Below are 26,115 nucleotides of genomic sequence, written 5' to 3'. Positions count from 1 at the left end.
CAAATGAATATTATGAAATTAATTATTTGATTAACATTATGAAATGGGAGTGCAGAATATCCGCTTTTATGCTAGCACACTCCAACATTGCGTGAGAATAACGCATAATTTGAGTAAACGCGTAATGCATGAAGTAAATACTATAGTCACAATATTTTTTAAAAAAGATGCACGGGATAGTCCATCTATTTTTGGCAATGATCTTCACTGTTATACACTTAATTAAACAAATGAAAAAATAAATGCGAGATAAATATTTAACAAACAAATCAGTAGACGGCCCGTGATATTATTCATTGCAACTTCCAAACAATTGCGTAAGATTATAAGCCATAGGCGGGGTGTATGAATAGAAGCGGTGTATGAATAGAAGTTGCCGTTCCGCTGGAACCCATATACCGCGAATATTGAGGGCCTACTGTATATGCTTTGTTAGAATTACTTTAATTTGGAAATCACAATGTATTTTAGATTTAAAACAGATTAATATAATTATTATTATTAATATATACATAATGTTTATGCAAACAGTTAAAACACAGACTTTAATTTTACCCACAATGTAGCAGCAGTAAGACAGAACCTATTTTGGAGAAAAACTTGTTAAATTAATTTGTTAATTGAAAATTTTTTAAATCAAATAAAAAAGCACTGATAATATTTTTATTCTACATTTTGTTATGCAATGTGTTCTATTTTTTTAATTTATAGTATATACACAAAATTTGTACCTGATGCTCAATAAGTAATAAATCTGTACAGAGTACTCGACAGGGTGTCATTTTGACTGTCCGCTCTCAGAATTGTTGAAATATTTTTTATCAGTTGAAAATAGCATGAATTTTGCGTTGCTTAATTTACTCGACTCATTTACTATCATTATATTTTTCAGTTTTATTTTCAATAGAGCAGAAGGAAGACACGTGCAAATTAATTACCTTTTATCCTAATTTGAAATTACTTTCGAAGTTTTTGCTTTTAAACTTTAATATTGTTATTTTTGATGAATTTTAATAACAAGATGCAGTGTTGGATGTTGTTCATTTGAGCTTATTTTGTATTCTGTGTTTTTAATGAACTTTATTACTGTATATTTTCATTTCTTCTGATGATATGCACATCTTTTGTTATAGGAGAATTCTTTCATCTTTTCTCCATTGTTTCTAGTTTTATAAGTGCTCCTTTTAATTGATTTGCTTATGTATATAATATCTTAATGAATATGTTTTACGAAAGATGTGACTGAATAGAATTTTGATTGTTTGCAAGACAGTTATTCATTACTGTTGTATAAAGTATTAGTTATTATTCGATATTCATATTTAGTTGACTTTCATATCATATGCTGAAAGTAAACTTCTCAGCATGCATGCATTGTAATTATTTTGATTTGTTTTTTCCCCTGATTTTGATACATAAGATTTTATTTGATTTTATTTAGCTTATAATTTTCACGAAATTAAAGTTTTCGCTCATTATGAATCGTCTATACGACTTCGAAACAGACTTCTTCACTCCTCGTGACCATTTGGTAAGAATTTTCTTTTTTTTCTTGTAATTCTTATTTTTGGTTTGTTTTTTGCAGACCAGGCTTGTTGATATTGGCAGAAGGTGCAACTTAATTGCACCGCTTGGTTCTGCTGTGGACAGATTATATGTTTCCGTGATGCTTATACGCGAATTTTCTTCCATGTTGCGCAAGCCATGCTCGAAAAACCGACGGTGGTGTGTTTACTTGGTCGACAGAGGTATTTATTATTGGCTTGAATTTTTTTGTCAGAAAATTTTGATTTAAATTTAATATTTAAGCCACAAGCATCAAATCGGTTGCTGATCGTATTCGCATTTACACGAATTTGAACGTCGGTGAAATATTTTGCGACATCCACCTCGAATCCGAGGCTAAACAATACTGTGCAGCTCAAATGGAAGGAAACGAGGTGTTTGCTTGCTTTTGCTTGTATTGTATTTAATTTAAAGATGTTATTATTTGAGATTTTTGTGACAACTGGTACTCATTTTATGAAATTGCTTGATCTTTCATTTATTCCTCGGAACTGCTACTGTCTTGTTATTTTCGAAGACTGTCATTTAGCCATTAGGAGCCATCCATACAGAAATATCGTAAAAGAGTTTTTAAATATTGAAAAAGGTAAGTTGAAAGATCATTTCTTATTTTTTTGACCAAATGATATTTTTCTTGTTAAAATCACATTTTGCAAAGTATCGTCACTACACATGTTGTTACAAAATGTTGAAATATCTTAATAGATTATGCATTTAGATGTTAAATTTCGATTAGTAGATTTTATGTGGGAATAGATTTCTGTATCCAGTAAGATAACGCAATTTTTTTTCGTAAAACAAATGTCAGACAGGGTGAAATTTCCTTCTAAAAAACATTTAAATAGAAAATGGAGCTTGTTGCTAAGAGAAGGGAAATTTTACTTGTATGCAAACACTGTTGCAAGCTCTACGAATTTGGAAGCCAATTTTGAACGACTATTTTTGTGCACAGCTTGTTACATTTTAAATGTCAAATAGAGATATTCACACTTGATCAGTATTTTTGTCATTATATCATTCATGAAATGGGAAAGGGTGGGATGGTATTTAAAGATATGAAAGTAAACTTGTTTTTGATATAAAATGTTTCAGAATATCGCCCTCGACTGTTGGGCTTGACAATGTCATTGATCAATGATGAAGTCAAGGGGGACTGCTTGCAATATGGTATCGATACGATGCAAGAGGTGCTTTGTTCCAAGGTAGTGTTGACGATGTTGTCGCCGGCGAAAAAATTTCTGAAAAGGGATACGAAAGTCGTCTTGATTTCCTATCCGAGCACATCGTTGTTCAGTTGGGACATGTTCGACAACTACATACTACATCTGCTGGTCAGTCCGACGTTCATTTTGGAAAATATAACTTTGCCCAACGATGACGACATGATCTGCATGCAGCACGTGATCGAATCGTTGAACAAAGTGAAGTGGATACACGATGAGATGGGTCCGTGGTGCGCTTGGAAGGTTTGTCAGAAGCAAGAGATGCAGTTGAATCGAATGAAGCGAATCAAGCCTGGAACGATGCAATATTTGTTGATCGAAATGGGACAGACCTATCTGAGGTGTTTGAGGAAAGTGTTTGAGAATCATGTGAAAAATTTGAAAAATTTCTCATCACTCTGCGCATACATCACCGGCCACGTATACAGCTTCATTGAATTGCTTTCGCACAACAAAATGCGTAGCGTATTTGCTGACGATGAAAATTTTCCTGAAAATTTTTGTTGCATTGTATTTTTCAAACATCGTTACATAGCCTACGTGTACAAGGTTTGTTCTTCTTGTAATTTTCAGTAAATTTTAGCATAATTTTTAAAATGCTTCAACTCATCATTTACAGATTATTGTTATTATTGTGTTAGAGTGAGCTTGTTATATATATATTTTTTTTCTTTTGAAGATTTTATTGAAAACGTTGCAAAATTTATGGCCTGATATGTTCGGCTATTTGAAAGTAGATTTTCTTGTTGGTTATGATTCTGAAACTGCCGACGCATCTAAGGAAGCTTTGCATGAACGCCAGCACGAGGTATATTTTGAAACGTTTCAATTTTATTAAAACAGAGTACTGTACATTTGTGATGTTCAGGTATTGAAAAAATTCCGTACGAAAGAGTTGAATCTACTGTTGACAACACGCGTATTGGCAAAGGGAATCGAACTGCGTGGCGCTAATTGTGTTATTCATTACGACGAACCTGAATCTCTGCGTTCATTTATTTATGTTAAAAGTGAATTTCTTTTTTTTCATTTCAGAAATGTTGAGCAGTTCAACAGACAAATGAACAAACATTACGGTTGATAACTTTTGTTTCATTAAGATCGTGCAAATAAACCAAATTCACACTATTTTATCCTGCTCAGCGAATGTACTTCTGCATTATCTGCTTCAGTGATCAACACATTTGTGGACATTGACAAGGTAATTGCATTCATATTCGACTTATATCAAAACCGCATCCTAAATGACCAATTGTGAAAGAATTTGCATGATAATAATAAATAATAATAATAATAATAACGTTTCAGATAATACGAAATTATTCATTGCTTGATTATGAAGACGACAATTTGGAATTGCCTGATGATTTGGATGACACGTTCAAACCGTATTATCCGAAGAAATCTGAAGAAGTAGGTGATGATGATGAAGAAGCAGATAAATTAAAGAATAATAATGTATGCGCGACGTTGGCCAATTCCATTCGAATTGTGAATCAGTATGCTTTTTTGGTTCCGTTTGTTTAAGTTTGATTATTTGATAAAAATGTCGATTATCCCCGCCCACTTTTTCCCTTTTAAATTGTTGTATTAAACATGAATTTCAGTTATTGTCAAAGATTGCCATGCGATATTTTTTCACGGCTTGTTGCCGATTGTCATGTTGAAAAAGTAATGTCAGGAGAATGTGCCCCGTCGCCCAAATACAGGGCAACACTTAAGCTGCCAATTAATTCGCCGGTTAAAGAGTTGATTTGTGTGAGTATTATTTGTAAATTATTATTATTATTATTATTATTAATTTATTGTTGGCAAATATTTCAGGGTCCCACTGTAGACAGTGTAATGCTTGCACGTAGGTCAGTGGCGTTGGAAACGGTGAAGTTGTTGCACCGACGTGGTGAATTGTACGATTCGTTGATGCCAATTGGTAAAGAGATGGTAGCAAGTTTGTTAATTGCTGATGAAGATGACGAAGAATGGCCAGTTACTGGAAAAGCGTGTCCAGGTTCATCAAAGCGAAGGCAATATTATAATAAAGCGGTACGTGCAGGTGCATGCAAATCGTTAATCGGTTAATGAAAAATATCAAATGTAATAATAATTTATAACAAACTACTGGGATTTTTTTTATAAAGGTTAAAAAGAAAAGATGGAAAGTTTGAATATAATGTCAGGATTGTTTGAAAAATTTTTTGTCAATTTGTTTGCATTAGCTGCGAAAGATTATTGAAATAAATTTAACTTTTAGATTCCAGAATGTTTAAAGCGCGCCATACCAGTCTTTGATGAACCTGGTTACTTTCACGCCATAATTATCCGTGAAGTGTCGGAAATATGTAACGGAGAAGCGAACATTTCCCAACCAGAAGTCGGCAAACGAATTCTGGGCATATTCAGTAGTAAACCTATTCCTCAGGTTTGTTGTTGTTGTTGTTGTCGTCTGTGTTTTTTTGTTTTCTTATTATTTCTATATTGTTTTATTGTACAAATTAGATTCCTGCATTCATGATCTACGAGAAGACGAAGAGTTTTCTGGTTGAAATTAGACCTTGTGCGTCAACCATTACTGTGAACAAAGGGCAGATGGCTGTCATTGCTGAATTCAACATGTATATTTTTTCGGAGATTCTCAAATTGGAAAAATATTCCATGAAGTATCAGCCTGAAGAAGCAGAAAATGCATTTTTCATCGTTCCATCTATTTCAAGTATTTACGATGACTTTTAACTTCATTTTAAACTTATAAAACAATTTGTTTTATATATTTATTGCGTTTTTAGCTGAAACAGATTATATCTTGGATTGGCAGTTTATAGTGGAAGTGGTAAATTATTGGGACAGAGTACCTCGACGTCCGGATGAAGAGCAGCGGAAAAATTTCGTTTTTGATATATCAAAGTATGATGAGAAAATTTTTAGTTTGGTAAAGATAGGATTCGTCTTTTTCAATGCCTTCAGATACAAAGATGCAGTAGTGATGCCTTGGTACAGGTCTCAAGAGATGTCACATTGTTATTTCGTGTTGAATGTTGACGAAGGCTTAACACCGCTGACAAAATTTCCGGACGACGAATACGAATCATTTAAATCTTACTTTTGGCAAAAATATGGTCTTGAAATTTATCACGATGATCAGCCACTGCTGAACGTCGATTACACTGCAAGCCGGTAATTGAATTTTCTTAGCATATAATTGATTATTGCATTAATTATTACTAAGTGAAAACCAACAATAGTGAGAATTATTATTATATTTTGTTTATATTCAATTTCTTATATAATGCAGTGTAATGTAACGTAATGTAATGTTGTTGTACAGTTTTGATGTGCACTTTTATTATTTAGTCTCAATCGACTGTTCCCAAGACGGCAGGCGAGGAGAGAATCACTGGAAGCTGATTATGACACAATGAGTGTTGTGGCACAGAAACAAAAGCTGGTACCAGAATTGGTTGACATTCATCCTATACCAGCATCTACCTGGCGCTGTTTGCAGTACCTTCCCAGTATACTGTACAGGTGTAGAGGATAAGAAGAACTTTTGAGTTTTAATTTTTAATTTTAATTCTTTTTGAAGGTTGAGCAGTTTATTGTTGGCCAATGAACTTCGACTTCAGGTGTTACTTGACGAGTACAACAACGATCCTACTCCGGATGGTTATTGTTGGGCACCAATTGATAAAGCATGGTTGAAAGAGACAATGAGAATGACAGATCATGGTTGTCCATGGGCAAAAATGGTCAATAAAAGTAGTAAAAACAGTGGTATCAATTGCAGTAGCAACAGCATTGATAGTGGTAAAAATAAGAATAATAATAATAATAACAACAGTAACAATCTCAGCAACAGCAATATCAAATCTGAAGACAGTGCTCGATTTGAGCAGATGGATTTTGAGATTAGCGTTTGGGAGCCAGTACAAGAATTCGTCTTCAATGGTTTTACTGACGATGGCAAACACGATTGCCTGGATGCGAATTCTGCAGATTTTGGCAGTGACCAGTTACCAATGAGCGACGGTCAGCAGAGTTTCGAAGATTGTTTGATGCAGATGGGAGATTATGACGGCAGCATGCTTGATTCTGATGAGGAAATCTATTTCGACACCGAGTTCAGCAGGAAGTTCATGAATGTTATGTCTTTACACGGTTCCTATGGCCAGCATCCGTTCGGTCTCTTGTTTGGCCAACCAATTGAGCCGAGTGGTTGGGAAGTTGATGACGTGCCGACCATGCCGGCTGCGGACGAGCATTGCGATGTTGGCTTGCACTTTGTATCGGCTGGTCAAAGTTTGAACGTGTCCACGTTGTTGGCTGATGTGCGTGATGCTGATGAAAAAGTGCGCGGATTGCAACAGCAGCAGCCGAATGCCAAAGAGGAAGACACTGTCCCAACATCCAATGCCACTGCCCAGAAAGTACCAGTGGATCGAAATGGTACTGAAGCGAAAATTACGTCGAGACACAAAATCCAGGCAGTGGACACTCTGGCTGAAGAAGAGACGGTTGATTTGAATATGTTCAAACGTGCCGTCTACAACAGAAAGGGAAATGTTCTCATGAACGGAAACGAATCGTGGAAAAACTTTACAAATGAGCAGATGTTAACACTTGACAGCAGTTGGTATGAATGGCCAGGAGAGTTCAGAACTGCTGCTCTTTTGCCAGCAGGTGAAACTTGCACATTTTTGGAAATTGCTAATGAAGAAACACCTTTTGGACCCAACCCACGTGAAGTGTTGCATGCTATTACCGCATCAGCTGTTGCCGAGACGTTCAATTTGGAAGGGTTGGAAATTTTAGGCGATTCGTTTCTCAAGTATGTAACTACGGTCTATTGTTACAAAGCCTACTCAAAGATGCACGAAGGCAAGCTGTCGTTGTTAAGAAGTCGAATGATCAGCAATTACAATTTATACAAGCTGGGAAAACGGAAAAATATTCCACAGTATATGATTGCAATTAAATTTGACCCATCCGATACTTGGCTACCTCCGTGTTACGTACCATTGAACTGTGAAGTTCAGGACACGGCCATTGAAGAGGAGGACAAGCTGATGGAGCAGAGATTGATGAATGATGAATCTGTTGTTGAGCAGCAACGGAATGTCGAAACCACTGGACGACAAGCAACTACCGGCAGCAAAAGTACAAAATGGGTGCCGGAAGATTTGAGCCAACTGGTACCATTTAATCTATTAGCTCAGCAGGGCATTTCTGACAAAGGGGTAGCTGATTGTGTTGAAGCACTGATCGGCGCGTATTTGCTTTTTTGCGGAACTCGCCGCACTTTGGACTTTTTGCATTGGTTGGGTCTGAAAGTCGAAGATGAGGTGAGTTTGCGTGGATTCAGCAGATGCATTGTATCTCCAACACCAATTTCGTTTGCAGTTATATATATATATATATATATATATATATATATTTATTTATTTATTTACTTTCAGAATTTCGATTTGTACGGCGTTACAAAGTCAGCACTGATCAACAATTCTGCTGACTCTGAAGCGTGCTTGAAAACACTGTGGAACAGATTCAGCTTGTCACAGTTCGAAGACATTATTGGATATCGGTTTAAAGATCGATCTCTGCTTGTTCAAGCTTTAACTCACAGTACTTATTTTTACAACGAAGTGACTGACTGTTATCAGGTAGTGTATTTATTTTATTATTATTATTTTTCATTTTAATTTGCTTTTATTTCTGCTGTTGTTTCAATTATAATTCAACTGTCCGATTGATTATCATGTTGAGTGTTTGTATTTGTAGCGTTTGGAATTTCTTGGAGATGCAGTTTTGGATCACCTGATCACTCGACATCTGTATGAAGACAAGCGCATGCACTCGCCTGGTATGCTGACCGATCTGCGATCTGCACTAGTGAATAATACAATCTTTTCATCGTTGTCCGTCAAATACAAATTTCATCACGTAAAAAAATTAAACATATTTTGTCAATAAGATGCGTGTTTAGGACAGAAACAAAAATTGAATTTTAATTTTGCTTTTAGTATTTTATGTATCTCTGTCCGGGATTGATGATGATGATTGAAAAGTTTGTGAAAACTTTGAATATTATCAAAGAAAACGCTAACTTCGATCGAGAAGTACGAGTACATTTGTTGAACGTTAAAATAAAATAGCGTTTTTGATTCGTCGAATCGTAAATAATATTTTGTTTCATTTTTTTTGCAGCTGTATCTTCTCGAAGGAGAGGAGGAAAATGCTGAAGAGCAGGTTGAAGTACCCAAAGCGTTGGGAGACATTTTCGAATCCGTCGCCGGCGCTATTTATCTCGACTCCGGTTGCAGTTTGCACACCGTCTGGTGCATCTATTACAATATGCTTCGTGAAGAAATTGGTAAATTGTATTATTATTATTATTGTTTTTTTTTAAAAATTATTATTTGCTGTTTATATAATTCTGATTATATGGATTGTAGAAAAGTGTTGCTTGAATCCGCCCATCTCGCCGATTCGTGATTTACTTGAATTGGAACCGGATCGTGTGAAATTCAGGTATGCCGTTATGACAGCTAACTGTGCGAAGTAGTATTGATTTTTTGAATTGATGTGGGGAATTTTTCAGTCGTGTAGAACGAAATGCGGTGGAAGGAAAAGTGAAAGTAGCTGTCACTGTGGAAGGTAAAGGTCGATTTGTGGGTGCCGGACGTAGCTATCGTATTGCTAAAAGCACAGCTGCAAAAAGGGCACTTCGATATTTGAAAGGTTCTCCTCAAATGTCGCTTATTTCAAAAATCCATTAGTGTGGTATTTTTTTAAAATCTTTTTATTCTTTGCTTTTTGTATTTTTTAACATTTGTTCACTCAGATGTTGTTTTTCTTAAGTTAATTTTTAGAAATAATTACTTAGATCACCAAATGGTGACCGAATACGATGCATTACACCTACTATATACAAACATATTTATTTATTTATTTATTCATTTATATACTCATATGTTCGTGCGTATTTATGTGTTGATATACTGTTGCATTTCAATTCTATTTGCTGATATAACTTTTTAGTGTCCATTAATGAGGGTATTCTGTAAATAAATTTGCTTTATTTTATATCAAAATGTATATGCGCTTTGCTTTTTGAAATTGTGATGGTTCAAAAAGAAAACTGTGAACAAAAGTTCCAGTTAAAAAGAAAAACATTCTTGCACTTTACTCCTTTATTATTTTATACAAACCCACATCACAGTTTAAACATAAAATGTGTGAATATTTCATTTTTAAACAAATAAATTTTTCCATAAAATTTTAATGACACGTTCGAAAAATATTGCCAAGACTATTACTCATCTTACAGGATGGTAACATGATTCGTCCTTCGTTTAGACGTTTTAATTAAATTTGAACAATATATTTTATTCATTCATTGTTCTGCTGTAATAATTTGTCTGAAGGATTTTTCGATCTGTTTCATTTTTCATGTAATGGAAGTCCATCAATTGAAAACTGGAGAAGGTTTTCTTTCCCTTTGCATTTCAACTTCTTTTTCTTGTACAAATATGAAAGCGACATTGCTATTTTAAATAGTTTAATTAAATAATGCACACTCAATCAATGAATCTTACTAAATAGCTGAAATGACTGCTTGAACGCATTATGATGAAATTTGTATGTTGCTATGCAATTTGGTTACTTTATTATTTTTGTAAACTAATTTCGAAATATGCATATATATACATGTATACATAAAATATGTTTTTTCTTTTTTTTTTGGTAATGAACAAACTGTTGTTGCACGACCACTGAAAATACACATTTTGAATTGTCTAATGTAAAAGAATTGAAATGTAAAAAATGGGAAGTTTCAAACTTTCTTTAAAAAATAATGAAACATGAATTGGTGAATTATATTTATAAAAATTCATCAACCAGTTAATTTGAAGAGAAAACATTTTAATGATTCATAAATAGATTCCAATTTATAATAATTATTTTGAAAAAATTCAAAATTAAAAATAATTGCAACTCAGCTTTGTAAAAAATTTTCAACTTGCAACTGTAATTTATTTAACATGTAAATTGATTTGTCATTTATCATTTGTAACCTATTCAGTTAAATGTTTTTTTTTATAAAAGATCACTTATAGAGAGTAATATTCATTTTTTGACGAAGTTTAGAATATGGATTTGCTGTCATTTCATTTATAGTACGTAGTGATTGTTGAACAATAAATGTTGAATTTTACAATTACATTAAATAACGTTTTTTAAATATAATTTTTGATAAGCATTAAATAAAAAAAATTTACAAAGTATTGAATATCAGCATCGTTGTACGGGATGGATTTTAAAATTGAAAATTTAAATGAAATAACAAAAAAATTTTCTTTGAAAAACATTGAACATTTTTATTTTACATTTTTTCAGTACATCAAATATCCAAATAATATTGATGCGCATATGCTAACAGTGTGTCTAGAAATAATATTGCTGGAATAATTGTTCTTAATTAAGCAGAATGCTTATGAACATTACCTACTTGGTATAATATGATTAATTATGGAATGTTTTATAGATATTTTCTTGATTCAAGATGAAATATTAATTACCTTATCCGGTATGTTCCGTTTTGTTTAGCTGGCAGGAAATCAATACTCAGTTCAGAAGGTAAAGTAACCAGCTATGGTATTGTAATCTCCTTGTAAATCAAAGTTCTGTGTGGTAACTTTAATGTAAAAGCTTATTTCAAATAAGCGGACTGCCTATTCGTATGCATCCTCCAAAATGTGTTCCCATGTAAATAATATACATATATAAATATAAATGTAGTGGGTCATATTAATTATTATAATAATTATATGATAATAAAATAAACAGTAATTTTAATTTTGTTAACTCAATAATTTCAATTAATGTATACTAAAAATTTAATATAAATAAATTTCAGTGCTGGTATTATTCAACTGATTTTTTTTAGTAAAATTCACTGGTTTATTCATCATCAGTTATATGAACGGTTGGAGCAAAATAACTGTTTATTATTATCAGTAAGTAATTACTTTTTTACAATTGTTTTGCAGAAAATCGGTGATGATTGTATTGTTGAGCTGCAACTTTTCTTGCATGAATAATTTACGATATTGTCCTTCTTACACTGCCGCTGTTGTTTGTTCTGTGCAGTTAATCAACGCGTATTATTATTTTTAAAATTAAGAAATACGTTTTAAACTTTAAACTTGATGAATCATTCTTATTACAATTTTTATAGTATTATGTATTATTTTTTTTAATTTGTTGTATAAATTGTTATAAATTTTTAAATCACACGTTTATTTGAATTTTTTCATTTATCTTGACATTTTTGCATTTTGGTAAATAAATTTCGAAATGAGCTTCATTCATTGTGATTTCAAGTGTTCAAATGAAGTATTTCCAGGCCATTTTCAACATAAAAATGGCTTGCAGTTGTTAAAGAAAATATAATTAACTTTTCCAATTGTTTTTTTAACATATCTGAAAATATATAATTTAAAATAAATTAATTATTACTACTAATCTCTCTTTTGATCTCTTCTTGTATTATTATGATCTGAAGTGAAATTGATAAAATTGAAATTTCAAAGCGATGATGTGCATTTGTTTTGTTTAGTTCAGCGTATTCTGAGCTTCATCATTCATTTTGTTCGACTTTGAAATCAATTAATTAATCTTTTCTATCCGTAGAGGTTATGAAAAAATTATTTAAGCCATCCATTCACTTCTGCAGTTTTTGGAATGTTATTATAATAATGTAATTTCTTTCAATTGAAGTGATCAAATAAAATACATATTAATTGCAAATAATAGAAGAGAATCTAGTTAAAAGAATAATAAATATAAAAACAGCATTCCAGGGAAATTTTCAAAAAATTGATAAAGTCAAAGTTTTTTTTTCTAAAGTACAATTTTACGACCTTCTAATTAACGCTTGAATAATATAATGAATGATATTGACAATAATAATAATAATGCGCATTAGTGTTAACCAGTGTTGTAAATGTAGTCTAGATAGATGCATAAAAATAAGAACATTTTAAATTTTGCCGATAAAAGCAGCAATTATGCTGTCTATAAATGCGATTATGCATAAAATGTGAATTGAAAGTTAAATTGAAATTTCAATTCAACAATTAATTCAATTTAAACTTTTAACTACAAATATTTACTTTTCAAAAATGATCAATAATCACTTTCTCACTTTATTCACAGACCATCAAACGTGAAAAAGCATACTATTTTGAATTAATTCAAAATATCTGAAATAGAAATTACGAGATTTTTTAATGCCATTGATTTTATCATTTATAAATTCTTGGTCATTTTTAGAGCTGATTTGAAATAATTGACCATCACCATCATAATCATCATGAATGCATTAGCTCCAGTGGCAGTGAAAACTTCCAATAGCACAGAAGTAGATGCATCTTCAGAATGGATAAATTTTGCAATACAAGGCTGCTTTTATACAGTATTTGGTTTCTTCGGAATTTTTTTCAACATTCTTGGCTTGTATACACTGATTTTCACATCACAGCTTCATAGTCGACGCTATTTAACAATTTGGTACGGTTCGATTAACGATGTATTCTCGTCATGCTGCTTCATCTACTTGGGGGTGTGGCATTTAAAACAGTGCGTTGACCATTGCCTACCTGAATATATGACTTGTTGTGCGAATCAAGCTCTTCTACAATTTGTCGCTGACAATTCTCTTCATTTAACCTCTCTGATGACAATCGACCGATCATTGGCTATTTGCCATTCGGAAATATATAAGAAATTTTCCAGCTGGTTCACGCAACTGTTGCTGTTAGCCATCTTGTACAGCATCTCGGTTTGGCAGTTGATGCTTATTGTCAGAGGACAGTCGGCGCAAACTAAGAGTTTCGTATATTGCGACAGCGTCATTTGTATGGAAAGAAATGAAATAGCCGCTGTATTTTTCTTCTTCAACATCTTCTTGTGCATCACCTTCGTCCTGACCAACATTTTCACGCATCGGTACATGACTCGTCGCCTGACACGCTACATGCAAGGCAATTTTGCTCACCTCTCCGCCATACAAACGCTGGCTGAACGTAGACATCTTTCTGTACTTTTGATCAGCTCTACGGTCATGCTTCTGTCACAGCTCACCGGGCGTGGCTTGGTCTTTTTAGAATTTTTCTTGAATAACAAATATTGGCTTGTTGCTTCGAGAATTTTTTTCCGCCTTACAATATCCATTGTAGCGGCATGCCAAATATTTCTCTACTGTGGCCTGTACGATCCGTTCAGAGATGCCGTAGTTGCTGTACTGAGGCAGAAAAACAACGTTGTCAGTCCGTTCATTTCTCACGGAAAATTATTTAAAACTGTTCAAAGATAGTTCAGAGAAAAAAAACTTATGTTTTCTCAGAAACTCATTTATTAAAATTTAGATAATCAAAAATAAAAACTTGCAAAAAGCACACTTCTGCTGTTGTTCACAAATTTACTCATATCTTATTACAATTATCAATCAATAAATATTATTACAGTGGAAGTGCAATTATCCGAACACATTTTTGGTCAGTTGGTTAGAATGCATTGTGTAGGAATTTTAAACTAAGACCGTGAAAATGGCATGTTAAAGCTTATGCTTTTGTCACCTAATACGACGTCGCGTGTTCAGCCAATGGATCAAACTATTATTCAAAGTTCAGAAAATCGTATAGGAAGGAACTCTTGGGAAGAATTGTCCTTTCAGATGCTGACGCAGATGATCTGGTGTCACTACTTAAAAAAGTTAATTTAAAAGGCTGCTGCTATATGATTGCGCAACTGTGGCCCTCAATTTCAGGATCTACTTTGTGCGTACCATGGAATAAACCTCTCGGTTACAATGAACGACGAAGAAATATATCCCATTATTTGAAATATTAACTGATGATAATATACCGGAAGTAGTAGAAAAAGATTAAAATAAAGACGTCGATGTGTCTGATAAGTCAGATGAAGATATGAGCCATTCAGAAGCCTGTTTCTGCCTCAAAGTCGGCTTGATGTGGATGGAGCAGCAGAATGTGAATTCAGCGCTATTCAGCTGATACTAACAAGACATCATCGCGATATCACTGCACAGAAGAAGCTATCTGTGTTCGAACAGAAATTTATTATTGATTATATAAAATATGACACAAAGTAAACCTGGTGCTTATTGAATGTAGCGTTGAAAAATATAATCGACAGTGTTAATAAACGCTCGTGTAATTTAAACACCGAAAGGGCAAACAACGTCGCATAATAAACAGAACGTCCGCGTCTGATTGAGAATAACAGATACAAACGCTTCAATTATGTATATGCATTTCAGAAATTAATTATAAACGTCCGATTATCCGAAAATTTGGTTATCCGAAATGGCATGTTCGGATAATTACAGTTCTACTGTATTATGTTCATTTGCAAACTTGATTGTCAATAACTTAATGATATTGATACTTTTCTCTGCTTTGTCATTCCAATAATAAACTTTTTTCAGTAAATTTTAATTTGATCACGCTATTTTTAAAGTTTTACACAAAACTTTAGAGCATTAATTGAGCAATTAAGCTTTTCCTGTACATTTCAATAATTCCATTCTCACTTCTCATTACTTCAAGCAAATCACTATCTTCTAAGTAACTAGTAAATATATTAATTTGTGAATAATAATATGTTGTAATGAAAACTAAAAAATTATTCCTGAACACATGCGATCGGCTTTGAAAACGTGATTTTCATTGAAATGTGCTACAGTTATCGTCATCAATAGCCTGACAGACTTAAAAAAGATTGCAAACACATATTATCATAACATATTTAAATTAAAAATAAAATGAATGTCAAGAAATAAAAAAATCTAAAAAACAGACAAATCTTTTCACTGACTTTAAAAATCAATTATTAATATCGAAACTAATGTGTTATACTTAGGAAAAATATGTTGTTGAGAAACCTTTTCTCTATACCTACTCAGCAATGCTTAAACTACCATGATCAAAATATTGTTTCTTGCACATAAACAACGGTGACGCAACAAAAGCTGCCTCCCTTGTTTTTATCGATGGTGAACAATGGAATAGCAATTAATCTGTCAAAGGATCAGCGTCCATGCAGTATACCTGTCACAATTCTGGTGGTCAGTTGCTAACAACTCGTCAAAATAAAATGTTTTTGACAGCTCAGTTGCTCCGATCTACGGAACTGCACAGATTAAACGATTGCACAACCAACCCATTTATTTGGATCTTTCCTCGGAAATTTGAGCCACCAGACGCTTAGGTCGAGATACTAGCTATTTATCCGAACGCTTGACTGTACCTTTGCTGCTGTCACACTGCCTGACTTGTTCGAACTGAATACAAGAGTGAGGAGGGAGGAGGGACCATGAGCAAGAAAGTTATCCTTGCAGACTCTTGAACCGCTCGTTAGCTACTGTCTCATTCCCCGTTTTTTGATTCAGCTGAACAATATTTAAATAAATTGAATTCTACGACACTCACTGTTTGAATAATTTATAAATAGAAACTTACAGTCCACTTACAAAAGAGATTTACAAGGTTGAACAAAAAAATTCTTAACATATGTTATTCACAATAAAATCTTAATTTTATTTCTGTTTATAACTGAATAGCGGCAGCCAACGAGCGAACAATGAGAAGAGAAGAAAAACAAATTTAAAAAAATTTTCAATTTTATTAGCAATTATTTAATTATAGCAAATTCATCCAATAAAAGTTATTATTGAGTAGAATACTGTTTTTCAGTTGCCAGTATGTTTTTCGTGATACCTAATTAATTAATGCAATATTAATATGAATATACTGAAACGGAAAACGAGTGGAGTCAACAATGAATTGAAATTATAATCAAAATTAACAGAGAATAATCTTATGAAAAGATGAATAAATAAATAAATAGTACAACTGCATAAATACATGAGTAGTTTTGTAGTTTCTCCTCAAACATGTAACAAGGAAGCTTCGACAATGAAAAATGATTCATGTAAACTTTCTTTTCATCAACATGCGCATTACTTTATGACAGTGAGCACGTCTCCTTCGGTCTACGAATGTTCCCATTTGCTTTCTCTATTTGATAAAGAATCTGTTGAAACAATTCTTTAACTTGCTAAAATAAAGACGTATTTAAATTATAACAATTTTTTCAAATATAATAATTTGCACTTGAAGCATGAAAACAAAAGTGAAATAAATTTAATCAATCACATGTTTCAAAACGAAAAAAATAATATTTTTGAAAATTCCACAAATACAAAGTTTTGCTTTAAAATAAAATTATATTTAATATTCTTCCTTGCGTGCAACTATAAATGCTTCTTATTAAAGCTCTTCATTAACAGTGATAAAATATTATTACAAAATCATCTTACATAACACTAGTAATTTGTGGAAGTAAATTTAAAGCAAAGAAAAAATGTATCATTATTATATATACAAGATAAAAAGTAAAATATTTGCCTCGTTATTTCGGGCAGTTGTTTCCATAAAAGCTGCTTTCCATTTGTCGGCTGTCTTTTTCCCTTCGTCATAGGTCACTTCGCTAAATGAATAAAAACAATCATTTATTTAACTTAATCACAGACTGGCATTATTTTTTAAAGCCTTTACCGTACTCTGTCGTCGAGATCACTCTTGTTGCCAACCAGAATAATTGGAATGCTACAAAAATAAAATAATCATAAGCTAATAATAATAATAAATCATTACAAAATAAAAAACGAAACTGAAAAGTAATATAATTTCCATAACTGAAAAAAATTTTTAAATGATCATTATATATATATATATTTTTTTTTGTTTGCTTGTTTAATTACTTATTCATTTATACTCTTACATATTTTTATGGATATTTTTAGTATATATATATATATATATATATGCTTACTTTGCAACATCTCTCTCCTGTTCACTCACGCAACCGACGGTGTCCAAAATTTTGTCGTAAATAACTTTAACTACATCAAAGCTAAAATTAAAATTAATAAATTATCAATAAAAATAATAACAAAAAAAAATCTGACGATTTTCTGCTGTTGATCGCGTACACCAAAACATAGCCATGAATGCCAATTGAACAGTTTATTGGAAACATGGAAAATTCATCCTAAAACAATATAAAAAACAAAGGACCTGTTCAAAAATAAACTAGCTCAAAAAATATTTTATTAAGTACGGACCATTACCTGGCCAGAAGTATCGTGCAACTGCATTAAATAGCGCTGATTGTGAAACGTGAATTCCTTTGTGAATGCTGTAAAAATAATCTTAATAATAATCAGAATCATATACCTAATAATAATAATAATAATAATAATAATAATAATAATAATAATAATAATAATAATAATAATAATAATAATAATAATAATACGCTAAAACTATAATATATCAGTTAAATAGTAAAAGAATAAAAAAAACATTATATCATGATGACTGTTAATGAGCCAAATGAATGAATTTGTTAACAAAACAAAACTTGGGTAAAGCAAACAATAAATAAATGCAATACTTACTGTTTTCTATTGTTGGATCATAACTGTCGGGAAATCTGTTTTCTGTAAACTGTAAAGACAGTGATGACTTTCCTTAAATAAAAACATATTGAAAATTTACAGTACATTGAAAAATGCATAATTTAACATATTCATGTCAAATAAATATGCACTGGAAGTATCAAATTGCCAAAGCACCTTTGGGTAATAATTAATCAAGCTATATTCCTAGTTTCAACACCAGTGCATATATAAAAATAATTCACAATGTTTGATGAGATTTATTGCTAATAAAAATAAAACAAATTCCTTTCCATCATAATTTACAATTGAACAGCTGCAAACTAATACGCTAAACTGCAAAGCATTTACTCCTTTCCTGCTTTTCCAAATAATATTACAAATTCAAATGTTTATTGCAATTAATATTTTAATAATTATCATAAAAAATATTCTCAACACTAATCACATAATTATAGACAAAGATTTTTCCAGATTTTCGAAGAAAATAGATCTAATTTCATAATAATAATAATAATAATAATAATAATAATAATAATAATAATAATAATAATAATAATAATAATAATAATAATAAACCTAATAATATTAAAATGAATCTTGTTTTAAAAGCCAGCAACTCTAAGTAAAATACTTAAACATATTATTGATTGCATAAACATATACAATAACAAAATTTACTAGGTAAAAATAGAAAACATCAAAACATTCATAAAAAACAAGAATATTCACAAAATGTGAAAAATCTGAACTGCTAATAAGCGCACAACTTTATGTTATTTCAAAAATTTCTCATTATGCATCGTATCATTCTTCGTTGCAATCCTTAAGGGTCAACAGCAATTTCACGCACGAATTCTTAAAATTCCATCCTACATAATTGAGTCGTTAACCGCCAATCATCTAAACTGCAAAACTATTTACCATGTAAAAATACAAATTAAAAAAGAAAAAAGAAATCAGCTGCTAAAATCAAAGTCATATATTACATTTGGCTGAAAAAATAATTTCAAAACAGTAAATCACTCAAATTCTGCGACAGCTATTTTTTGTATCAAACAAACTCAAAAACAATGCATAATGAACATATCATTTTTTTCATGTGCAGATGAAAAAATATTCATTAATATGTATTTTTAAAAATTACTACAATAAAAAAAGGCAACAAAAAGCATGTACATAAGGATAATTACAGGCCAACTCTTTTTTCCAATGGAATTTTTGAAAATTTGCCCATCATGAAAACAATGCTAGCAATTTTCAACAGTGAAAAGAAGCAAAAGAGATACAGCTGAAAAATGCTCTCTCACCAACTGAACGAAAGCCCAAAATTACAAGACGTCGCTCAAAAACTGGCTTTGGACGCATTTCGCTTCAGTATTTGTGCGGATAAGTTCACGTATTTCAAATCACAAACGCGCTCATCAATGACAATGAAATACTGTAACCGTACAATAGCTTGCAGGTTCATTTACATATAACATTCATCAATGCGAAATGTATAATAAATTAGTCAACAAATAAAAATTAAATTTAAATTACTTTCATATTATTAATATTTTACGTTGCTTAAAATTCTAATTTTATATACTACGGTATTGTTCGATTTTAGTAAACAAGTATGGATGGAATTAAATAATTTATTTACGGAAACTTTATGTAAATCTAAATTATGAATTCAAAAGGTAAAAAAATATTTAAGCAGTAGCACAAATTAGGTTTACTTGAAACATTTAAATTGTTGATCATATCAATTCTGCTAAACTTTGCCTAGTTGTTGCTTCGTAGAGCCAATGAAAGAAATAAAGCCAAATTTTTAAAATTTATTTAAAAAAATTATTAGTTTGAAATAAATTGATAAATAATCAGCAGTTGTTGAAGTAATTTGTTCTGACAAAGAGCTCAGGCAAAATATTATACCTTTTCGAATCCTAAATCAAAAGTTTCTCCTCTGAAAGGAAGCACACAGACACACATACATACAAGCCTACCTAAGAATTGTAAAAGCAAACTATTACTATATCACAGCGATGTTAAAGTCAAGGCAAATATAAGTATTCTATTGATCTCATTCAAATTAATTTTTCTACTGAAAACATTTTTCCAAATTAAAGCTAAATTTTAAAAAATTTCATTATTTTCAATAGACAGTAATAGCTGACGAATCTGGCGTTGAATCGCCTTTCATTACTGGCTTGCGAAAGCGCTGCATGTCGTTTTTGACAGCATTTGCAAATAAAGCATCGCGGAACTGCTCCCGTCCTTTCTTCACCCAGTGACCATAAATACGAAATGCCAAGGCATCAATGTGCTTCCGAATCTTTCTCGTCGCATAAGGATTCGCCTGTACTGAAGAGGCGGCAACCAAAATCGGAATGTAACGAATCCGAAGCAGGCGAACCAACAGTCGAACTTGCACAATGGCTAGCTAATAAATAAGAAAAAAACAATTTCAAAAAACTATTCTCCACATACAAATAATGCATATTATGACTGTAAATTTACTCTAAATTTTTTCTTCGCATCAAAACTTCTTTCCAAAAATTTAGTCGCAGATTCTTCAGTCTACAATTAACGTTATTTAAGTAAAAAACATTGAAAAAAATTCTTTTTTAATGACTAAATTCTGTTGAAAATATGGATGGGCTAAAGCTTCTTTGGCAGTTGCACGAGCCTTGGGATCGACACTAAGAAGTTTGCGAATCTTAAATTTAAAAAATACGAAATAGCAACAACAACAACAACCACAGATCATGATAAATAATAAAATTACCAAATCTTTTGCTGCTTCGCTTATTTCATCCCATTCCGGTGAACGAAATTCATAGCGACCTTCTGTTATAGCTCTCAGCATGTAAATTTGCTTTCTGTGATAAAAAGGCGCGTAGCCGCAAAGACTAAAAAAATAATTTTCACTTTCTTCTCAGTTTTAACTAATAAAGCACAAACTTCCATTTAAATCCTACCGAATACAAGAATAATCAAACTTACAGTGTGTACATAATCACACCGCATGCCCATAAGTCAACTTCTAGTCCGTATCCTTTGACAGAGTCATACATGCTTACTTTCAGAACCTCAGGTGCCAAATATCCTGGTGTTCCACATAATTCTACAAATTTTTCAAATATCAATGCGTATGTATTAAAGAGCAAATAACAATTTACCTGTTAATTGCACATCTCCCGTAATTTCATAAGCAAAACCGAAGTCCGTCAGTTTCACTGTCTCATCATCAACCATAAGCACATTTTCCAGCTAAAGTTAACTGAGGAAATTAAAAAAGAAAATTTTCAAACCTAATAATGACCTTAATATCGCGATGCACGATGTTCTTTTGATGCATAGCTTTTACAGCTTCAAGTAGCTGTTTCATAATATGTCTAAAATATTGTTTTGCTGAAATTTTCATTCTAACATTAAAGAATTTCTGCTTTAAACTATCTTATCTTTATAACTGTGCAAAAAGATCTAAATAATGAATTAGTAAACAATAACACTCACCGAGTTTTCTTTTCTGAACATGTTACCACTTTTGTCAAATAATCAAACAATTCCCCACCTTTAGCCCTAATAAAAAATCAGCCACATAACAAAAAAAATGAATAAAGAAACAACATTACAGTTCAAATACAATGAATAAAAATGACGGCATTTCGTAAAAATCGTGCAATTCAACTAAAAAGCAATCAATCATTGAATATGTTAATTATACAAAAAATGAAAAACTTACTTATGTTCTGATGACCAGCCATCATTTTGAGAATTCGAATTTCACGAAGAGTGGTCTCTCGAAGTTCCCTGGCTTGTTCTTCGGTAGCTTTCTCAGAACTGACATCAATAATTTTCACTGCATACTCTTTTCCCGTTGATTTTCGTATGCATCGACGAACTGTACTGCTCATACCTCTGAGAAAAAAATTTCAAATGAAGCATTCCACAAACAATATGCACAAGTAAAAATAATTTACTTTCCCAAAATTTCTTTACAATCATAATTGGTATAAAATTCACATTTCGGATCGCTTATGTGCGAATCTTCTACGTCAGCTACAGAAGGAGGCATATCTGGCTACAATTCAAAAAAACAAAGGTTAATGCAAACATTACGTAATGAATGACGCTAATTCTGATAACTTCGTACATAAAACTGGTTATAAAAGTTGAAATATGTTGCTGAAGAAATTGCCTAAACACTTTAAGAAAAAAATTTTTACTTACAAACTACACCAAGTGAACGAAACATTAAGTAACACAAAAAATAGAAGACTTGAAAAATAATCTTTTCTTATGATGACATGCGCTTGAGAACTAAACGAAACAGAATATTTTTTCAACAAATTCATTTTTCAATTGTTAACTAAATCAGTTAAATTTAACTAACACTGAACGTTTACATTTTTATATTACTTGCAAATTATTCAAGACAAAAATTTAATAAGAATTCTACAATGTTTTTACTTTTACTTTTTCACAATGTATATAAACAAAATGAACATATGCACTAGCGAAACAACGTCTCTTAACTGATAAATTAAAAAATAAAGATTACACGTACTGCTAGCACCACAGTTGATTAAAAAATGAATTACAGTATCCTGTTCGTGTAATTTTCAGGTTTTAACAAATTTCCATATCATCTATTCTTGTAACATGCTTTATAATTGAAAAAAGAAGTATTTTTTATTTTATTAAGTATATGTGCAACATGCTATTTAGCATTTTAAACTTGTTTGATATTTTTTACTTTAACTGCATCTACTTTGTGCTTTTTAAAAAGAAAGCATTAAAAAATTTTATAGAATAATGTTATTAAAGCATATTATGACCAAGTTTTATTAAAATATGCTATTTAAGTATAATGTTTACTCCAGAATTGTGTTTAGTTGGTAGAGAATTGAAGAGATGTTATTTCATTTATTAATTCAGTAAAACTAACGTTTATAGCATATGCAGAACGTACAAGAGATTGCTCCGCGAACGAACATTTGGAGAAAGCGATGCCAATGTTATATATATACTGTTATATAACGAAGAGACTAGTAAGGCGTCAGAAGAAATAGAAACTCCTGGCGCGTTTTCTTGCGTTTTGCAGTGCATTCACGCTGAGCAGGAAGACACCCAGTGTAACATAAGTTTATTATAACACATTTTGTATTGTGTTAACTTGTTGCAGTAATTGTTCTTTTTCTTTTGCATATTTTTAAATAAGAAAAGATGCTTTTTCAGTACTGATTAAAGTATTTCATTATAGTTACAAGGAAATCATAATGTGAAATAATTATTTCAAAGCTGATTTTCAGATAAAATACAAATTATGACAAATTAAATTAATAATAGCAATCAAAATGAAGCAAAATATTTTTAAACAATATAAATTTTAAAATATTACAAATCATTTTTCTAATATAAAGCATACTTATAAAATTTTGTAGTTTGCAAGATTTTTGACCACTGAAAAGTTGCAATATACAGCTATTCAAAGTTGAATATTATTAACCAATAAGAGTCTGAGATATATATGCGAATGAAAAGCATTGAAGTATAAGCGAATCATAGGAAAATCAATTAAAACTAATGAAATTAAAGAACGAATAAAATTCCTCTCCAAATCAATGTGCGATGGAAAAGCTTTCCTTGCAGCTCTGCACATACAAAAACATAAAATTGTTTTACCTAATCATTCTGCCGCTTCCAACAGCACTATACGTTAAAGATGCAGATGATTGTTATGAGCGTAAAGTAGAAATGTATCACAATGTTGTCCTTCTGTTGTAAGAAAATTATTATTGTATTTGTAAACGATTTGAGGTCAGCTGCTATTCGTATATAATATGATTGAATTGCATCATCATTCGTAGTGTGTATATTTATATATAATTATTCTCATCTATAACTTTTTTCACTAATAGCAATGTTTTGTTGAGCAAGAAATTGTTGAATTCCAAACTTTGTATGAGGGGATTTATTAAGTATAGTTCACAATAATTAATTTGGTAAAAGTATTCACATCATTTTTATCCCAGATATTGACAATGCATGCCAAGGGTGCATCACGAACCGTTTTCAAAAAGCCTCCTTTAGAAAAGCATCCTATATTTCATTTGTGTAATACAGTATTTCCACTTCACTTAATTTTGAAATATAAAGTATGCCAAAATGGTAATGTTACTGTTAATTTTTTAAGTCATGCAACAATTATTTTAAGCAAAGTAATTGGATAATAGTAGTGAAAATGCAAAGAGTTTAAAATATTGAATATCAAACGTGTATATATTTTTTATGTTTTATTCTTAATAAAAATTTTAAAAAACATATTTATCTTAATTTATAATATGATAAAAATGTTTGTTGTAAAATTTCGTTCAGTTGCAATATTGAATGTTGTGTGTTTGACTTTCAGGTGCAATTATTTACAGTTATCTCAGCCACTTTCATGTGGTTATACTGGTTTCACTAATAAGCTGAAGTTCTGGCTAGTCTTCGACTAGAGTTGTTGACTGTTATCTGCTCATCTACTGTGCACATCATATAAATAAATTATATATATTTTTTTCACAAAGATGGAAAGTAAAAATAATGTGAATGTTGTCGAAGACGATATGGCTGAGGTGATTTCGAATCGTATGATAGAAAGCTTAAACATGAGCGAAAGCTCTCCACCGATTGTTAGTCACACCGGCCCACACTCAGCTGGATCTACTGAATTTGAATTTCAAGCTGTTGAAAGCAGAGAAAATGGCCATGCAAGTCTTAGCGGTAGCGAAGGATGGACTGAAGATACATGTCCAGTTTGTCTGAAATCATTTAATAATGTAAGCATCTTGATATTAACTTTTTCAGACATTGTTGTAATAAAATAGTATTCGAATAAAATATTTTAAAGCATGTTTTTTTTGACAACATCACAGATTATCTTTTTATTATTTCTGGAACGTTTATGAATATTCTTTTCTTACATTAAATAATTTTATTATTTCAATGTTGATTTTAATTAGCAACATGTGAATTAAAATTTAATTGTGCATATTCTCCCATAATTTAAAATTAGTTATTTGCCTGTTTCCGTTTTTAATGTATTTTTTATTATGATTGCCTTCGTTTACTGCAGTGATGCATTTTCTTTGTTTGGGTTGTTTAAAAAGCATGGAAAATATGCGAGTAATGAAAGAAGTAATTTGTATAATAAACTATGTTATGGTAAACATGAATTTTACTGATGAAGGGTAATTTCATGTAATTTAAAGTCAATGCAGCTGTCTTTTCACTTTCAAAGTAAGAAAATTTATATAATATTGTATAATTCATATAGTATGGTATATGTTATGTAAATTCTTGAATTATAAGCAGTTTGCATCGTATCTGTTGGTCAAGATTGAAAAAAATTGTTTAAAAGACAGATTAAGATCGAATATCAGTGTGGATCTTTCTATGCTTACTTTTGTTTGGCACAGTAGAATATAAGTTTCGAAAAGCGAGCATTAAATTTAATCAGTATCTTTCGTTTCCTAGATGCTTATAGATAATTAAGAAAAGTTGACACAAACCACTTTTCATTTTCATTTCGTGACGTTTTCCAAAGAAATGTGTTAGACAAGTATAATAGAAATTAATAAGTACTCGTTTAAAACTAGTACTGAAAAACAACTATTCACACGACTGGAGTAATCATCATTTAACTGAATGATTCTGCAAAACTTATGAGTTTTTAATTTTCAAAACTGTAATAAAATATTTTTCAGTATCTATACAATAGTATTTTGTTCTTGGAAGGATTGTAAGTTT

At 31.3% G+C, this 26,115-nt stretch overlaps 5 protein-coding genes across 5 annotated transcripts; 3 read left to right on the top strand and 2 right to left on the bottom strand.

The window, feature by feature from the left end:
- The first annotated feature begins 1,477 nt into the window (after positions 1-1,477).
- On the top strand, positions 1,478-9,559 carry Tsp_00125 (putative RNase3 domain protein). The gene is made up of 23 exons (XM_003375842.1): positions 1,478-1,531; positions 1,586-1,748; positions 1,810-1,940; positions 1,996-2,152; positions 2,659-3,338; positions 3,469-3,597; positions 3,658-3,799; positions 3,890-3,990; positions 4,098-4,288; positions 4,397-4,529; positions 4,614-4,863; positions 5,048-5,208; positions 5,286-5,499; positions 5,573-5,690; positions 5,712-5,960; positions 6,138-6,311; positions 6,370-8,182; positions 8,240-8,443; positions 8,562-8,672; positions 8,804-8,920; positions 8,988-9,153; positions 9,236-9,311; positions 9,382-9,559. The coding sequence occupies exons 1-23, from the start codon at positions 1,478-1,480 to the stop codon at positions 9,557-9,559; spliced, it is 5,712 nt and encodes a 1,903-aa protein (XP_003375890.1).
- Positions 9,560-13,158: 3,599 nt separating this feature from the next.
- On the top strand, positions 13,159-14,160 carry Tsp_00126 (hypothetical protein). Its single transcript, XM_003375841.1, has one exon. It carries the CDS (start codon positions 13,159-13,161, stop codon positions 14,158-14,160), a length of 1,002 nt encoding a protein of 333 aa, XP_003375889.1.
- Positions 14,161-17,242: 3,082 nt separating this feature from the next.
- Positions 17,243-19,801, bottom strand: Tsp_00127 (GTP-binding protein Rhb1). Its single transcript, XM_003375840.1, has 7 exons — positions 19,684-19,801; positions 18,331-18,402; positions 18,001-18,068; positions 17,839-17,921; positions 17,703-17,783; positions 17,426-17,476; positions 17,243-17,357 (listed from the first exon to the last, which is right to left on the bottom strand). Exons 1-7 carry the CDS (start codon positions 19,799-19,801, stop codon positions 17,243-17,245), a joined length of 588 nt encoding a protein of 195 aa, XP_003375888.1.
- A 669-nt stretch (positions 19,802-20,470) lies between these two features.
- On the bottom strand, positions 20,471-23,430 carry Tsp_00128 (phosphorylase B kinase gamma catalytic chain, skeletal muscle isoform). Its single transcript, XM_003375839.1, has 11 exons — positions 23,352-23,430; positions 22,798-22,856; positions 22,302-22,402; positions 22,064-22,239; positions 21,641-21,729; positions 21,498-21,588; positions 21,322-21,442; positions 21,104-21,227; positions 20,951-21,034; positions 20,836-20,895; positions 20,471-20,758 (listed from the first exon to the last, which is right to left on the bottom strand). Exons 1-11 carry the CDS (start codon positions 23,428-23,430, stop codon positions 20,471-20,473), a joined length of 1,272 nt encoding a protein of 423 aa, XP_003375887.1.
- A 935-nt stretch (positions 23,431-24,365) lies between these two features.
- On the top strand, positions 24,366-26,111 carry Tsp_00129 (hypothetical protein). The gene is made up of 3 exons (XM_003375838.1): positions 24,366-24,446; positions 24,894-25,121; positions 26,073-26,111. The coding sequence occupies exons 1-3, from the start codon at positions 24,366-24,368 to the stop codon at positions 26,109-26,111; spliced, it is 348 nt and encodes a 115-aa protein (XP_003375886.1).
- Positions 26,112-26,115: the final 4 nt, after the last annotated feature.

This window comes from Trichinella spiralis (genome assembly GCF_000181795.1).
Source record: "Trichinella spiralis strain ISS 195 chromosome Unknown Scfld4, whole genome shotgun sequence".
In the NCBI taxonomy this organism is placed as follows: Eukaryota; Metazoa; Nematoda; class Enoplea; order Trichinellida; family Trichinellidae; genus Trichinella; species Trichinella spiralis.
This window is presented reverse-complemented; position numbering and strand designations above follow the sequence as displayed.

Excerpts from the sequence above, each read along its gene's own strand:
- Tsp_00125 (XM_003375842.1), top strand. The coding sequence starts at position 1,478 with ATGAATCGTCTATACGACTTCGAAACAGACTTCTTCACTCCTCGTGAC. Across the intron at positions 3,991-4,097 it reads CATTTGTGGACATTGACAAG|ATAATACGAAATTATTCATT; the intron begins GTAATTGCATTC and ends ATAACGTTTCAG. Across the intron at positions 4,289-4,396 it reads TCCATTCGAATTGTGAATCA|TTATTGTCAAAGATTGCCAT; the intron begins GTATGCTTTTTT and ends CATGAATTTCAG.
- Tsp_00126 (XM_003375841.1), top strand. The coding sequence starts at position 13,159 with ATGAATGCATTAGCTCCAGTGGCAGTGAAAACTTCCAATAGCACAGAA.
- Tsp_00127 (XM_003375840.1), bottom strand. The coding sequence starts at position 19,801 with ATGAACCTGCAAGCTATTGTACGGTTACAGTATTTCATTGTCATTGAT. Across the intron at positions 18,069-18,330 it reads TGATCCAACAATAGAAAACA|CATTCACAAAGGAATTCACG; the intron begins GTAAGTATTGCA and ends TTATTTTTACAG. Across the intron at positions 17,358-17,425 it reads GATCTCGACGACAGAGTACG|CGAAGTGACCTATGACGAAG; the intron begins GTAAAGGCTTTA and ends TTATTCATTTAG.
- Tsp_00128 (XM_003375839.1), bottom strand. The coding sequence starts at position 23,430 with ATGCACTGCAAAACGCAAGAAAACGCGCCAGGAGTTTCTATTTCTTCT. Across the intron at positions 22,240-22,301 it reads TGTAAAGAAATTTTGGGAAA|AGGTATGAGCAGTACAGTTC; the intron begins GTAAATTATTTT and ends TTTTTTTCTCAG. Across the intron at positions 21,228-21,321 it reads GGTGTGATTATGTACACACT|TCTTTGCGGCTACGCGCCTT; the intron begins GTAAGTTTGATT and ends TTATTTTTTTAG.
- Tsp_00129 (XM_003375838.1), top strand. The coding sequence starts at position 24,366 with ATGCATGCCAAGGGTGCATCACGAACCGTTTTCAAAAAGCCTCCTTTA. Across the intron at positions 24,447-24,893 it reads TATTTCATTTGTGTAATACA|ATGGAAAGTAAAAATAATGT; the intron begins GTATTTCCACTT and ends TTTTTCACAAAG. Across the intron at positions 25,122-26,072 it reads GGACTGAAGATACATGTCCA|TATCTATACAATAGTATTTT; the intron begins GTTTGTCTGAAA and ends AATATTTTTCAG.